Source organism: Chanodichthys erythropterus, chromosome 16 (genome assembly GCF_024489055.1).
Source record: "Chanodichthys erythropterus isolate Z2021 chromosome 16, ASM2448905v1, whole genome shotgun sequence".
In the NCBI taxonomy this organism is placed as follows: Eukaryota; Metazoa; Chordata; class Actinopteri; order Cypriniformes; family Xenocyprididae; genus Chanodichthys; species Chanodichthys erythropterus.
The window spans coordinates 24,173,550-24,188,697 of record NC_090236.1 but is presented as its reverse complement, the minus strand read 5'-3'; the positions used below and the strand labels follow the sequence as shown (position 1 = coordinate 24,188,697).

Below are 15,148 nucleotides of genomic sequence, written 5' to 3'. Positions count from 1 at the left end.
TTCTTTTGTTCTTATCCCCCACAGACTGCAGAGAGCACACTGGAAAGGGAGATGGACAGGCGGATGATCTGAAATGGCCTCCACTAATGGCTTCAAGAAGGAATTAATATCATTCTTTCTCACTGGTGACCCGCACTTACCGCAACTTTGTCAAAACACATTCAAGAGCCCCTGCTACACAATCGGACAAAAAGAAACAAATAAATGAAATTAGAGAGGTGTACGGAAGCTGAGTAAAACCTGGCACTGATGCTGGCCTCTTTTCCCCTTTAAAGTTCAGTGTTACCACAGAGGCAGTCTGCCTCATCACCCTCTGCCTGCTTATTATCTATCAGACTCCATTTAATGAGGCATCAGAAGAAAGGCACAACCATGTACTTGCTGCTAGTGTTTGTACTACAGGCCCTGTGGGTGAGTTGGTGTCATGCCACGCAGCATTACCCAGCCTCATGGGGGCACTATGATGTTTGTAAGTCCCAGGTATACGCGGAGGACCGCCTGGCCTGGCATTACATGGCCTGCCAGCCTGAAGCTACTGATATGACCAAATACCTGAGAGTGTCTCTCGACCCCCCCAACATTACCTGTGGAGACCCACCTGAGATGTACTGTGCCCTGGTGAGTTTGAAACAGTTTTATGAACTTCTTGATGAGCGTCAAACAGAACCATGTAACTGGTATACAATAACATTAGGCAAAACACTCTACATTGCCTATATTATTACACGACTGGAATACTTGATTCTGATTGGTTGTCATTCAGCAATTAAAGTTTTTGTACAGTGAACTCAGTTGCATGCCCTTTTATTTATTTGATAAGTAGCCACATAATGAGTGGTAGAATGCACACTACCTTTCGAAAGTTTGGGGTTGGTAAGTTTTTTTTTTTTTTTTAAATAAGTCAATTCTTTTATTCAGAAAGGACTAAAATTTGATCAAAAGTGACAGTAAAGACATTTATAATGTTAAAAAAGATTTTTAAATAAATGTTGTTTCATCAAAGAATCCTGAGATGAGAAATTTTTCTGAGCAGCAAATCAGCATATTAAAATGATATCTGAACGATCATGTGACACTGAAGACTGGAGTAATGATGTGGAAAATTCAGCTTTGCCATCACAGCAATAAATCAATTAAAATCAAAAGTTATTTTACAAGTTATTTTAAATTGTAATAGTAATTCACAATTTTAGCAGCCTTGGTGAGAAGAGATTCATTTCAAAAACATTTTTAAAAATTATTTTAAAAAACTTTTGAATGGAAGTGTGAATTAAATTAAATTAGATTTTAGGGCAAAATAGGTGATGCATATAAACTTTCATTTATGCAGCATGTTAAAAGACTAGACAGTATTTTTGTTTTGTTTTTGTTTTTTTGTAAACGTGTACAGCTTAGGTGGTGTTATTACAATTTGTTTGGCAGTTATTTTATAAAAGTTACTTTAAATTTTCGTAAAAATTCACAATTTTAGTAGCCTTGGTGAGAAGAGAATCATTTCAAAAACATTTTAAAAAATTCTTATTGACCCCAAACCTTTGAAGAGAAGTGTACAATTTTGTGTAATTTTGGTTCCCTGAAGAGGGAATGAAATGCTGTGGGAATGCCTCTGCGTGATTGTGTCTTGAAGCGCATATGGAATCAGTCCAATCGCGGAATATCATAAGTGGGTGACGTCATCGACCAGGAAACTATAAAGCATACCCAGATAGGCTGAAGCAAGTCGATCACAGGCTTGCCGGAAGTATGGCAGAGTGACGTTCCTTTCAAGGGAACTCGCACTGCATCAAAACGATGTGATAACGCTATACCCACGCCACCATATGAGCAAGTGCCTGTCCGTGTGATGTCGTATACGCACACTGAGATGAGAGCACCCATGCCCCTGGAGTGGAGCCGAGGTCAAGGTCATAAAACCTCACGAATGTGAGATTCTCTCCAGAAACATCCTGGAGAGAAACTCAATAGTTACTCGACAGTAATGTTTTAGAAACAGCCATACTCCTGGTAGAGTGGGCCCGTACAGCCAACGGTGAAAGCTAACCAGTCGACTCATAAGCAAGAGAGTTGGCCTCGACCATCCACTTGTTCATTCTCTGCTTAGATGCGGGGAACCCCTTCCTGGGTAAACCAAAACAAATTAACATTTGTTCAGACAGTTGTACAAGATTGATTTCTACACCAGTAAGTAAATAAACTCCACTTCAAGGCATAGAGTTTCCTCATGGATGGAGCTCGGGAGTGGAGGATGGTCTCAACATCCTTGGTTGAAAGACCTGAACTTATGAGCTGGGTCCCCTCAGAGGCCAAGCCCACAGTGTCCACAACTCTGGATGGGGGTGAAGTATTGACCCCCTTCCCCTGAGAGAGAAGTTCCCTCCTGATTGGAATCTCCAGAGGAGAGCTGTCAAGGAGAGACACAAGGTCCAAGAACCATACTCGGGCCAGCCAGTACGGGTCTTTTTGCAGAAGACTGACCCCATCATGGCGAATTCTCTCCAGAACTCCCGGTCTGTCTGTACAATGGCGTCCAGCCCAAGAGGAGCTGGATGAGTAAGGGAGAACCACAGTGGACACAGTGGAGTGTTGTTTCTAGAGATACGAACAAATCTACTTTCTCTCAACCAAAATTCTCCCACAGGAGCTCCACCACCTCAGGGTGAAGTCTCCATTCCCCAGGCCTCTGCCCCTGTCTTAACAGGATGTCTACTCCTTGATTTAAATACACTGGGATGTAAACTGCCCTCAGAGAGAGCAGCTTCCCTTGGACCCACAAGAGGATCTGGTGAGCCAGTTTGTATAAGGGTGTGATTTGCTTGAGAGTAAGCATTTTGAATTTGAGCTTCCCAACAGGGTGATTCAATAGGCGCAGATCTAAAATCGGACGTAACCCCCCATCCTTCTATGGGACAATGAAGTACCAGCTGTAAAATCCAGACTCCCTGTTGGGAGGAGGAACCCGTTCTATAGCCTTCATTTGCTAAGAGGCTTTACTTCTTGTTTCATGACCAGAGCCTGCTCAGGGCCCACCACTGTGGGCACGACCCTACTGAATCAGGGTGTGCAAGATCTGAACTGAATGGTATAGCCTTTTTTGATTGTCTGCAGGACCCAGCGCAATACATTTGGTAGACATTTCCACCCTGCCGGAAAATCTACTAAGGGTACCAGTCTCTCGAGACTGGCCTCTGGTGTATTTTGAACAGCAAGCACAGCACTCTGAAGTGGCGCACCGGTAGGGAATAACTGGCTTGACTGTTCTAAAGCCCTCCTCGTAGGTAGCAGTGAGTAACCCTCAGGTAAGAACTCGCTGGGAACCTCTGCGGCAAAAAGGCAGGGCTGTATAATGAGGTGGGATCCAGGCCCCCCCAACCACCCCAACCCCCCCATGCTGCCAACGTGTTGCCTCTCAGTCTTTCTGTGGGGGAGCACCAGACACAATTCTCTGCTTCTGTTGTGCCCTGTGTGAGGAGCTGGTAGACGGCTGGGGCTGCTCCCGCCCAGCAGCCCTAGAGACATGAGTTTGGTGAGGCAGGAATTTCTGGAATGCCACCGCCTGCTTTTTAGATTCCTGAAACCTCTCTGTGACAGAATTTACTGCGTCACCAAAGAGGCCGGCAGGAGAAAGCGGGCATCCAGGAGAAAGCTCTTTTCCTTCTCTTTCATTCCTATGACGTTCAGACAAAGATGCCTCTCCATGGCCAACCAGTGCTGCCATAGAATGGCCCACTGACTTGGCCATCTCTTTGGTGGCCCTTGGAGATAAATCTTCAGCCTGACACAGTTCTCGAACCACGTCAGTGCTGATCTCCTCGCTCTCACTCATGTCTTTTAGCAGGTCTGGCTAAGGATTGACATATTGTGCAGACACACCGCGGCCTCACCTGCCGCCAAATTCACTTTACCCACCAAGGATGATGTAGCTCTGAGAGGCTTGGTGGGTAATGCCAGTGCTTTAAGGGACGATGCTGACTTAGGTGAGAGATGTCTCACAAGCATCTTTTCAGTCTTGGGCATCTCCCCATAACCATGATGTTTAAGCCCTTGGATGTTAGAGTAAGTAGATGATTGAGGGCTAAATACTTGATATGAAACAGGTCTTTTCCATGACCTCGACACCTCGGTGTGGAGGTCAGGAAAGAACATTTAGCTCCGCATGCAGGTTGAGCATGTGAAGGCAGAAAGCATTCATCTAACTTGCTAGTCTCTTGTTTATTGCCTGGCCACTCGATTTTTAATTTAGTGACCACACGAATGATCACCTCCACAAGCTCCTCAAACATAGGAAAATGAAGTGACAAGTCTTCACTTTCTCCTGCCTCGATACTCACAATATCCAATTCCTCAGAACTGGATATGTGCAGTATCAGTGTCTCACTCAGGGAGGAAGTAACCGCACAGCGTGCTTCCAAACCCTGAGATGAGGCACTGGACCTGACTGGTGAAGTCGCGAGGAACGCGAGCCAAGCCACCGTCCTCAAAGAGCACCCAGCGGGAGCGGAGCGTTCTCAACGGTAGCCGCTCATAGTGCTCACAATCAGCCCCCTCAAGGGCTGACTGGGCATGCTGCGCTCCCAAACAAACAAAAAATATGTATTCCCACCCACGATGTAGCGTGGGCAGGGATGAACACACTTTCTGAACTGTTGTTCACTCGCCATTATATATATTAAGCGCTGATTAGGCTATGTAGAAGATTAAATTATGCTATAGGCGAACTAGGCGGTTGCCTAGGGCAACAAATATGTTGGGGGCGCGGGCGCGGGCGCCCTCTAGGGTCGCCGTTACGTTACGTTAGGCAAGTGCGCAGTTGATGAAGAAAATGAAGAGGTCTAATAAACCCTCCGGTGCACAGGGACGAAAACGGAGAAAGCAAGAAGATAAAAGGAAAACCCAGTATAGAGGTAAATGTTCTCATCTCAGCCATTAGGCCGTGTGTTCACCAAAGCGTTTTTAGCCAGCTGAAAACGCTAGGCGCTCTGCTTAAAACGCCCGTCTGTGAGCGCTTGAGAGCGATTCAGCTGCGCAGCGTTTTTTTCTGTTGAGACGCTTTGTTGCTATGATACGGAATACTTATAGCTGATTTTGCAGGTAATTTGTTTCAGACTCATTAATTAATCTCAAACACTACTGGTCTATTATACTCTATATGCTGGTCTATAGTATATCTTCCTCCTTCCTTAAGTTTATTATTACTTATTTTGGTAAATATACTCGAACATTCTTTGTAGCATTTGTGTTTTGTTTTTGTTTTTTTTGGGGGGGGGGGATTTGGGGTTCAATCTCACCTAGGGCAACCAAAGGGCTAGAGCCGGCCCTGACGTCACCCGCCTATGACATTGGTCACGCCATTGGACTGATTCCATAGGTGCTTCATGACACAATCATGCAGAGGAGTTCCCACAGCGTTTCGACGTGAGTTTCTTTGAAAGGGAACTTTATGCAGCATGTTAAAAGACTAGACAGTTTTTTTGTCTGTGTTTTTGTTTTGTTTTTTGTAAACGTGTACAGCTTAGGAGGTGTATACTGAAAGAAGACAAGGTCACAAAATGTTCCTTAAATATTAATCTATTTCATGTTCACTGAATTCACAACATATTCTGTGAAAATCTCACAGATGGTCAGCAGAACTGCAGCAAGGTGCTCATATGCGAGCATGTTGAGAACAGTTAACATCAGAAGGCTGATTCATCGACACATATAGCAGCATACTAATAAAAGTATGCTAATAAAATATTCATACAAAAATCTTATAATCCATTCTTTTTTTTCTTTTTTTTTCTTTTTTTTTGAGATATACGTTTACATTAAAATATGGATCAGCAAATCAACCTAGAGAAAGTGCAAGAAACTCTTGGCATGTAGAGTGACAGATAACCTGATATAAGTGAAACATCAATTATTTAACATGTTTGAAGGTAATGCATTTTATTCATGATGGGCTTGATTCAGAAGCACATCCAAGAAATAGTGTCAAGCAGTGATAAACTGTCAGAAAGTGGGATGCAGTAAATGGACCTTTGGTAGTTTTGTACAGGAGAGACAGGGGCTAGTTGTCACATGGGCTGAATATCAGAAACTTCTCTAGCAGGTGTTTTGTATGTTGGTTTAAAGCACATTATAATTTAGAATATTTTTATGAACTCCGACATCGTCATATTTTTAATGCTGACCTTAAGCAAAGATATAATTTTTTAACAAGGGTATTTTTCATAAATGTCAGATTGGGAAAGTAATTTAATGTAATTGCATGATTTATAAATTATATATTATTTATAAATGTAATAAAATCACATGTTGGCCAAAACAATTATTTGTTTTGTTTCATGTTTCATAATTATGGAAGTTTGTTTACACCACAGAATAAAACACAAAAAAAGGTAATTGTGACTTTTTAAATCACAATTCTGAATTTTCTTTCTTTCTTTCTTTCTTTCTTTCTTTCTTTCTTTCTTTCTTTCTTTCTTTCTTTCTTTCTTTCTTTCTTTCTTTCTTTCTTTTTCTTTACGCAATTGCAAAATTATTCTGTGGTGGAAAAAGCTTCTCTACATAATTGCTTCACCATTTAATTTTTGCCAAAAAGCCTGTAACAGGCAGGTTCTCCCTGTGACAACGTATCCCATATATTGTGGCAACACCCCTCTTCCCATTCCATAACAACCCTACCTTACAGCAACTTTCTTTCAAAAATAAACCATCCCTGAGAAATAATAACCGGATTAAAATAGACTAGTTGTCACTTTACTAGAGAACGAGTTTCCTCTACTAGATTGTTGGTGAAAACTATGAATAATCTGTCATTTTATTTCTGTAATTTTTCACATGATTTATACCCAATCACATATCAATTTCTGTTCATCTAATATATCTGTATATCTGCCCGCCTTGTGCATCTTCACATTGGGCATATTACAACCAGTTATAGCCTTATAAATGTTTTTATTTTCATGACAGTAATCTGACAACAAACTGACAGTTAGTCTAATGAACATCAGCATTACAGTGGTGCCAAGCTTTAGGTCATTCTAACCCATATAAGGTCAGCCTCATTTGAGGTAACAAGACAGTCATGGAGGTCTATGTTGATCTCGTCTTAGCTGATAAAACAATGAGAGCTGATTTTTTCTACTCCATTGTGCCTTGGGGGAAGTGAGGTTGGGGAAACAGAGGTGTCATGTAACAGCAATGAGGAGTTATGTGTTAAGTGCAGTGCTCAAGGGCACAATAGCAATGCTCAGTGGTTGGTGGTACAGAACACAGAGTATCTTGTTACTCAGCAATATTTTCTCTTGATGCCTCATTAGGCTTTTTATAGTGGGAGGCGAGTGCAATATTTCTGATATAATTACACAGTTAAACTAATTTACTAACTCCACACCATGGCTTCAATCCATTAAAAGATTCAATCAGTTGTGTTTGCTAAGAAGCTTAAACTTCCTGGCATGATCAAATATGATAAAGGGAAAAGGAACAGCAGATGGTTAATTTAAGATGCTATCAAATTTTTATGAGTAACCCCCCTAATGTGAGATGGAAGAACACAGATGACTGGTGTAAAGTAAACAAGGAAATAAAGCACTGCTGTGGGCCCCATCCCAACATGCTCAACAGTTCACCTTGTGTGGAACATACAGTGGGTACGGAAAGTATTCAGACCCCCATAAATGTTTCACTCTTTGTTATATTGCAGCCATTTGCTAAAATCATTTAAGTTCATTTCTTTCCTCATTAATGTACACACAGCACCCCATATTGACAGAAAAACACAGAATTGTTGAATTGTTGACAAAACTGAAATATCACATGGTCCTAAGTATTAAGACCCTTTGCTGTGACACTCATATATTTAACTCAGGTGATGTCCATTTCTTCTGATCATCCTTGAGATGGTTCTACACCTTCATTTGAGTCCAGCTGTGTTTGATTATACCGACTGGACTTGATTAGGAAAGCCACACACCTGTCTATATAAGACCTTACAGCTCACAGTGCATGTCAGAGCAAATGAGAATCATGAGGTCAAAGGAACTGCCTGAAGAGCTCAGAGACAGAATTGTGGCAAGGCACAGATCTGGCCAAGGTTACAAAAAAATTCTGCTGCACTTAAGGTTCCTAAGGTTCCATAGTGGCCTCCATAATCCTTAAATGGAAGACGTTTGGGATGACCAGAACCCTTCCTATAAATGGCCGTCCGGCCAAACTGAGCTATCGGGGGAGAAGAGCCTTGGTGGGAAAGGTAAAGAAGAACCCAAAGATCACTGTGGCTGAGCTCCAGAGATGCAGTCGGGAGATGGGAGAAAGTTGTAGAAAGTCAACCATCACTGCAGCCCTCCACCAGTCGGGGCTTTATGGCAGAGTGGCCCGACGGAAGCCTCTCCTCAGTGCAAGACACATGAAAGCCCGCATGGAGTTAAAAAACACCTGAAGGACTCCAAGATGGTGAGAAATAAGATTCTCTGGTCTGACTTTTTGGCCTTAATTCTAAGCGGTATGTGTGGAGAAAAAAAGGCACTGCTCATCACCTGTCCAATACAGTCTCAACAGTGAAGCAAGGTGGTGGCAGCATCATGCTGTGGGGGTGTTTTTCAGCTGCAGGGACAGGACGACTGGTTGCAATCGAGGGAAAGATGAATGCGGCCAAGTACAGGGATATCCTGGACGAAAACCTTCTCCATAGTGCTCAGGACCTCAGACAGGGCCAAAGGTTTACCTTCCAACATGACCCTAAGCACACAGCTAAAATAACGAAGGAGTGGCTTCACAACAACTTCGTGACTGTTCTTGAATGGCCCAGCCAGAGCCCTGACTTAAACCCAATTGAGCATCTCTGGAGAGACCTAAAAATGGTTGTCCACCACCGTTAAAATTTAAGGGGGTCTGAATACTTTCCGTACCCACTGTAAATTCAATGAAGTAAACACACACAAACATTCAAATGTACATTAAATGTAAAATGTTTTCAAACCAAGAAATGAATGGTACTTTTATGACTGACTGCACCTTTAAATATGGGTGCAAATAGCGATAGATGCTATTTATTTAACTTGTGTTGTTTGCGGTCAAAAGTGACCAAACACCTGAAATGTAACTTTTTTTAAAATTAATGTACTATATTTTTGTTCAATAATATTTTTAGTTTTTTATTTAGTATTTTGAGAGAATTCCATGGTACTAATTAATATTTATGCAAATTATTTTCAATAGGAAAATAATAAAAAAAAAAAATAAAAAAAAGAAGACAGACCTTCAATTGACGACAGAAGGTCTGACCTCTATTGCAGCTTTCATTAGTCAAGGCCTGCCCAAGAGGACCTTTGACTAAAATGTCACGCAACCAATCACAGTACGTTTTTGTTTCGCGCCATCTAACAAATTATTCATTCCAGAATGCTGTACAAGTTTACTGCAACAATGGAGCCGCGAAATTCACATACTTTTGAAAATCCAGCATTTAGTTAATCCTAGTAAGTGCTCATTGTCACAGTTGTATACATGATGGCATTCTTCTTCCATGAGGGTGCTTGGAGTCATGGCATTTGTTTCCAGGTGGACCATTAAAGAACGCAACACACACATCTCCTGGACATTCTGTAGAATTCAACCAACCAGATGATGACTTTGAAAATCCTGAAGTGTTTCCAGATAAGTGTGCCATATGCATCAGACGTTCAGCCAACGGTCCGTAGGCGTGACGTCTGAGGCTGAGACTACATAGTCTACACCCTTACACTTACCCCTAACCCTAACCAATAAAACAATTTATTCCCAAATACCCATTAGGCACTTTATTGCCACTTTTCGAATATTTTCTTATTTTTTATTTCAAATACATACCTCTCTGAGCTGAGACGCAATAAGGGAGAAGAATTAGATCGGAAAGAGGCGGAATCAAACCCAGGTCGTTTGCATTAAAAGCTAATACCACCTGCTTTACTCTGTTATCAGATGGGTTTCTTATGTAATTTTGTCTGGCTCAACTAGACATTTGTGGATGGAGTTAGTGTACATAGCCTCTGCCAACAAGGCGGCTATTTCCACTTGGTGTAAATAGACACTCACTGTTTAAATACAGATAAAAATCTCCATTAAGCATTTGTATAATGATACATAAGCATTGTTATGAGAAAAGTTAATATCCTTAAAATTATCCACCAAAAGAATCTTCTGTCTATAAGTGAACAACAGTGTGTATTTAAAATACCCCAGATAATTTACTGTTTCTCGAATATTAAGTATGTCTGTGGGGAAATCTGATTCAAACTTATCTTATTGAAGTTGCTGTTTTCCTGAAGATGTCTAAGATTTCAGAAAAGTCTGCCCACAGGTAGATTCATGACAGGAATTTTAAGTAGCTTGCGGTGCAAGACTTTAAACATGTTCCTGGGGAGAGGGATTGTTTAAAATAATCTAAGCTAAAAACACAAAAGGCATTTCATGAACCTAGCCGGCAGTTATATTCCTGTGTGGATCAGTAATATCATCTCTAATAAAGAGAAGGGAAGCTAAGTCTCATGGTCATTACATACTGTATTACATTTGCATAATCAGTATACTGCATGGAAAATAAGTACGTTAAAACCTTGGACTGCTTCAGTCATCTCTAGTCTTTATATTAATATTATATAAAATATTTATGTCAATTATAATTTATATAATAAAATATACAAGAGATTTACTGTAAAAATCATTTACCTTACCATAAAGAATAAACATGTTTAACTGTTTATGGTAAGGTAACTTATAATTAACAGGTTTTTACTGTAGCATTTTTACAATATTAAAATATTTCTTTAATAAATATTACAAACTTTATCATTATTGGTTTTTATTATTACATTTTTATTTATTTATTTTATACGGTAAATAAATAAATAAAAACATGAATTGTCACCTCTGAGTCCAGACCTTATCACATTGAAAGTCTTTGGGATATGCTATAGAGTAGACTTTACAGAGTGCTCGACTCTTGCATTGTCAATACAAGATCTTGACCAAAAATTGATGCACCTCTTGATGGAAATAACATCACAACATTTATTTCCATTCAAGCCTGATGAATCTTGACATTGTCATCCTGGAATATGGCTATGATGTGTCTTCCTACATAGTTGTTTAAGAAATAAAAAGGTACACACTCCTTGAATTAGGTTTAGAAGAACTGTTGCCAAACATTTTTTTTGGCCGGGCAGTGTATGTGAATGCATAATTTCTGCCATTAATTGATTAGATTTTTAGAAGCTGCATTAAATTTCTCTTGGTTTCAAATCTGAGACGACATGTTCCCTCAGTTTCAATGGCCATGATGCTGCTGGTCATAGTGACTTTAGTAATGTGACATTGGACAATATTATTACAAAGAGAATACAAACAGTCATTGTTATAATTTGTGCTCCCTAAATATTACCTCACTCTATATGAAGCCTGAGCATGAGGACAACATGACCTGTGGTTCCACAATAGCAATGAATCTGTTGTGTTTTATGATCTATCACCGCTTTCATTCATTTATCACCTACACAGAGGTGGGAGTCTAGGCTGCACACACACACATAGCAGAAGATGGAGTGTATGGGACAGCTTTTTTGCAGCAGGGAGTTAACCCTGATATTATTTTTAGCTGCAGCAACAAGGGAGTGTGTCCAAAAACATGTAGATGAGTCTTTTCTCCTCTAGTTCTCTCTAACCTTACATCTTCAGCTTGTTTGCAACATCAACAAAAACACAGAATAAAACACAAAGCAATGCAACATTCTCTCCCTTTGTCCATTCACTGTACAATGCAAACAGGCATATGGAAAGACCTGTTAGGCACTGTAATTTGATATTTAGGCTTCACAACATAATTTTGTCCACAAAGCTAGCTCTCGCTATTAATAAACCAGGTTTAGCATAACACATTAATCTTGTTAATTAAAACAAAATGTTCAATTACTCTACATCTATTCTAATTGTTTTGAGGAGGGGCCATGAGTACAAGGATGTTCTTGGAAGATTTTAAAGATCAATTATGACTACTAAAGTGGGACAAGCAAAACACCCAAGAGACACTGGTACTTCTGAAGTCTAGCGAATATTAAATCTTGTCAAGGAAAGCTGAAAAATCTCAAAGGAAAGACTTTGCATTATAAATAAACTTAATTGCCCTTTCATCAAATTCTAATAGCTCGTTCTATTTAAAATGGATGTTTAAAATTTGGATGCTGAATGTCACATTTAGACACATGCCACTGGACACATTACTTAAAGACCACATAAAAACAAAATTAGACTTTCAGTGTGTGTTAGCTTTAAGGCAATCAATACGCTTGTGTAGTCATAGGTTAACTTCTAGCAGTTTTTTCTTCAGGTTGGTTGGTTGGTTGGATGGATGGATGGATGGATGGATGGATGGATGGATGGATGGATGGATGGATGGATGGATGGATGGATGGATGGAGAGAGAGAGAGATTGGTCAAGACCACAAAGTAAGACTCCTTCAGCTCGAAGCAAAAGAACTGATGAGCATTGTAGAGCACATTGGCAGCAGCACTCTGAGTCACTAGATTACTATAATTCTTCTGAACTCTGACCTGCTCTTGCAGAACGCATGATATGAACAGAGGTGCCAGATTACAATGTGGTCCTCAAGCGGCTTACGCTAGAAAATGAGGATGACTGTGCAGCTTAGCACTGCTCTGAGATCATCTGAATATTGACAGGCTTTATGGAAGAACTGTCTTTGTTTAGGAATGATAAACAGAGCTATTTATAGAGCCTCTTGTTTGCTAGTTCAATTGTCAGTCACTGGATTTAGTTCAAAACACTCTACGGACAATGACATTATGACAAGCCCTGACAAGGCCATATGGTTTTTTTTTTTTCTCAGCCTGTATTTGGGATAAATGCCATTGTGCAGGGACATATGACTTTGAAGCATTCAGACATTTAATTTCTCAATGAAGGTGCAAAGATAAAGAGATAAATAATGCAGGGATGTATAAACAAAACTGACAGTTTCCAGGAACAGCAATTCCATTGTGGATGTCAAGAGTAGTGAAAGAGCTTGCACACAGAAAAAGCTACCCATGTCTAAACACACAAACACACGTTTGGTCTCCATAGGGGCATTCACACTGGAGGAACCTTTTCTTAGTTCCTAGAACTATTTGGCTGAAGTACCCGGATTTTACCGTGTTCGTACCGCAGGAACTAGTAACGATTTTAGTTCTAGGAACTCCTTTTGGGGGAACTAAATTAGCTCCTACTTCAGAGTAAGGTCTAAACTAGCACTATAGGATCTATCAGTGACGTAAATGTACGTTGATTGGTCAAACGCATGTCAAACACCAGCACCCGGCATTTTTAAAAAGCCATGTAAACATCAAGAACATGTAAAACAGTAATAACAGCATTTACCTGTTGTCTGCAGGGTTGCTTTCTTTTCGCTGCCTTGATGATATGTAATACTAACTTGTAGGAGATTTTGTCTTTTAGCCCCGCTTTTTGCTCTTTCAGTCATGTAAATTATGCATTTACATTCCATCTCTGTTATCACAAAACCCGCAACACACAACAAATGCAGCTCCGACCACGGTATCCTCTATCCACCGTTTTTTAGCATTTGTAAATGCAGTGCTTAAACATGCTGCTGTCAGCCACTTCAGAGTTCCTACTGCCGGTGTGAATGCAACCAAAAACATGGCCCAGGGGAGAAATTAGTTCTCAGGGAACTATACTAGTGGCTAGTTATTATAACTGAGTTTCTAGAATTATTTGATGTGAAAGCCCTTATGTTTTTTTCCATAGACATAATGATTTTTATACTGTACAAACTGTATATTCTATCCCTTAACCCTACCCATCACAGAAAATTTTCATTTCACTAACCATGCATATGCACAAATTTATCAGAGAAATCTGGTGAGAGCGTGTCTTTGGAGAATGTTATATGTTTGCTGAGAGTGACGAAAGGCTATAAAGGAATAGTCTTGTGTAGCCAGACCTTCAGACTGATAGCAGAAGGTCTGGGCTCCATAGCAGCTTTCATTGGCCAAACACTGACATGTAAAGCAACAAAGCACAGTTCGTTTTGTTCAGCATCATGTTTAGGGGTTTGAAAATGTATTGTTTGTGTTCCAGTAACAGACTGGCATGCAACCAATAATTTATTCATTTTTATTAATTATTATTGTGCAAATTTACTGCAACAATGCTGCATTAGTCTGTGCCGTGAACTTCAGATACTATTGAAAATCCAGCGATAAATTCTCATTTCCCCAGTTGTAAACACAATGGCTTCCTTTTCCATGAGGGGGTTTGGCATCACAACGGTTTTGTTTCCAGGTGGACTGTTAAAGAATACGACACACACCTCTCCTGGAAATCCTGTAGAATGTAACCAATCAGATGACGACTTCGAAACTCCCGAAGTTCTTCCCATTTTGAGTGCCTTATGCATCAGACGTTCAGCTAATGGTCCGTAGGCATAACGTCTGAGGCTGAGATTAGTAAAGGAATGGTTGTGTGGTATTATTGTTATATTTGTGGTGTGGACTCTGCTATTCTTTTAGCCTATATTTAGAATGACTTTTAGAATTATATCTTTATCATGATAGTTATCGTCCTCGATGAGAACGGGGCTTAAGGCTCCAAGATGTCTAAAAACTAAAGTATCTGTGTATTAGACATATATATGTCAAGAATTGATATGCATGTTATTGCATAGACTATGGCTGTTAATGTGGGTAGAGATATCTATGAAGATTTCCCAAATTTATTTACTCGTCACATTTTATTCCACCGTACGCTACACATTGCATTCTTGCTGAAGGAATACCAACCTAACCTAACATAAATTACCAAGAATCAACTTGCCTTAGCAATCTAATTTCCCCAAAAAACTAAGCTGAAGCCAAGATCCAGCAAATAAATTAATGAAACTAAGGGCTTTTGGCATTCCAGCGCAAACTGTCTGCCAGCAACGTGCTCCAGACGGCAAGGGATTCCTTTCAGAGTCTGGCCTGCTGGCTGGCACTATGAATTTCCCATCCTCCTTCTGATCTGAGCGGCTTGGCAGTCTTTGAGGCAGAGCCTCATGAGCATGTGTCAGACCTGCATCCGAAGAGAGCGAGTGCTGGACTGAAGGCTTGTTCAGGATCACAGGGGTCACAG

The 15,148-nt window shown here is 40.4% G+C and overlaps 1 protein-coding gene across 1 annotated transcript in view; it reads left to right on the top strand.

Annotated features, from left to right (window-relative positions):
* Positions 1–345: 345 nt before the first annotated feature.
* The window catches only part of LOC137003456 (netrin-G1), a 66,560-nt gene continuing 51,757 nt past the window's right edge, over positions 346–15,148 (top strand). The window contains exon 1 of the mRNA XM_067363626.1: positions 346–618. Coding sequence (XP_067219727.1) covers positions 346–618 — 273 coding nt within the window. The remainder of the gene's footprint in view (positions 619–15,148) is intronic.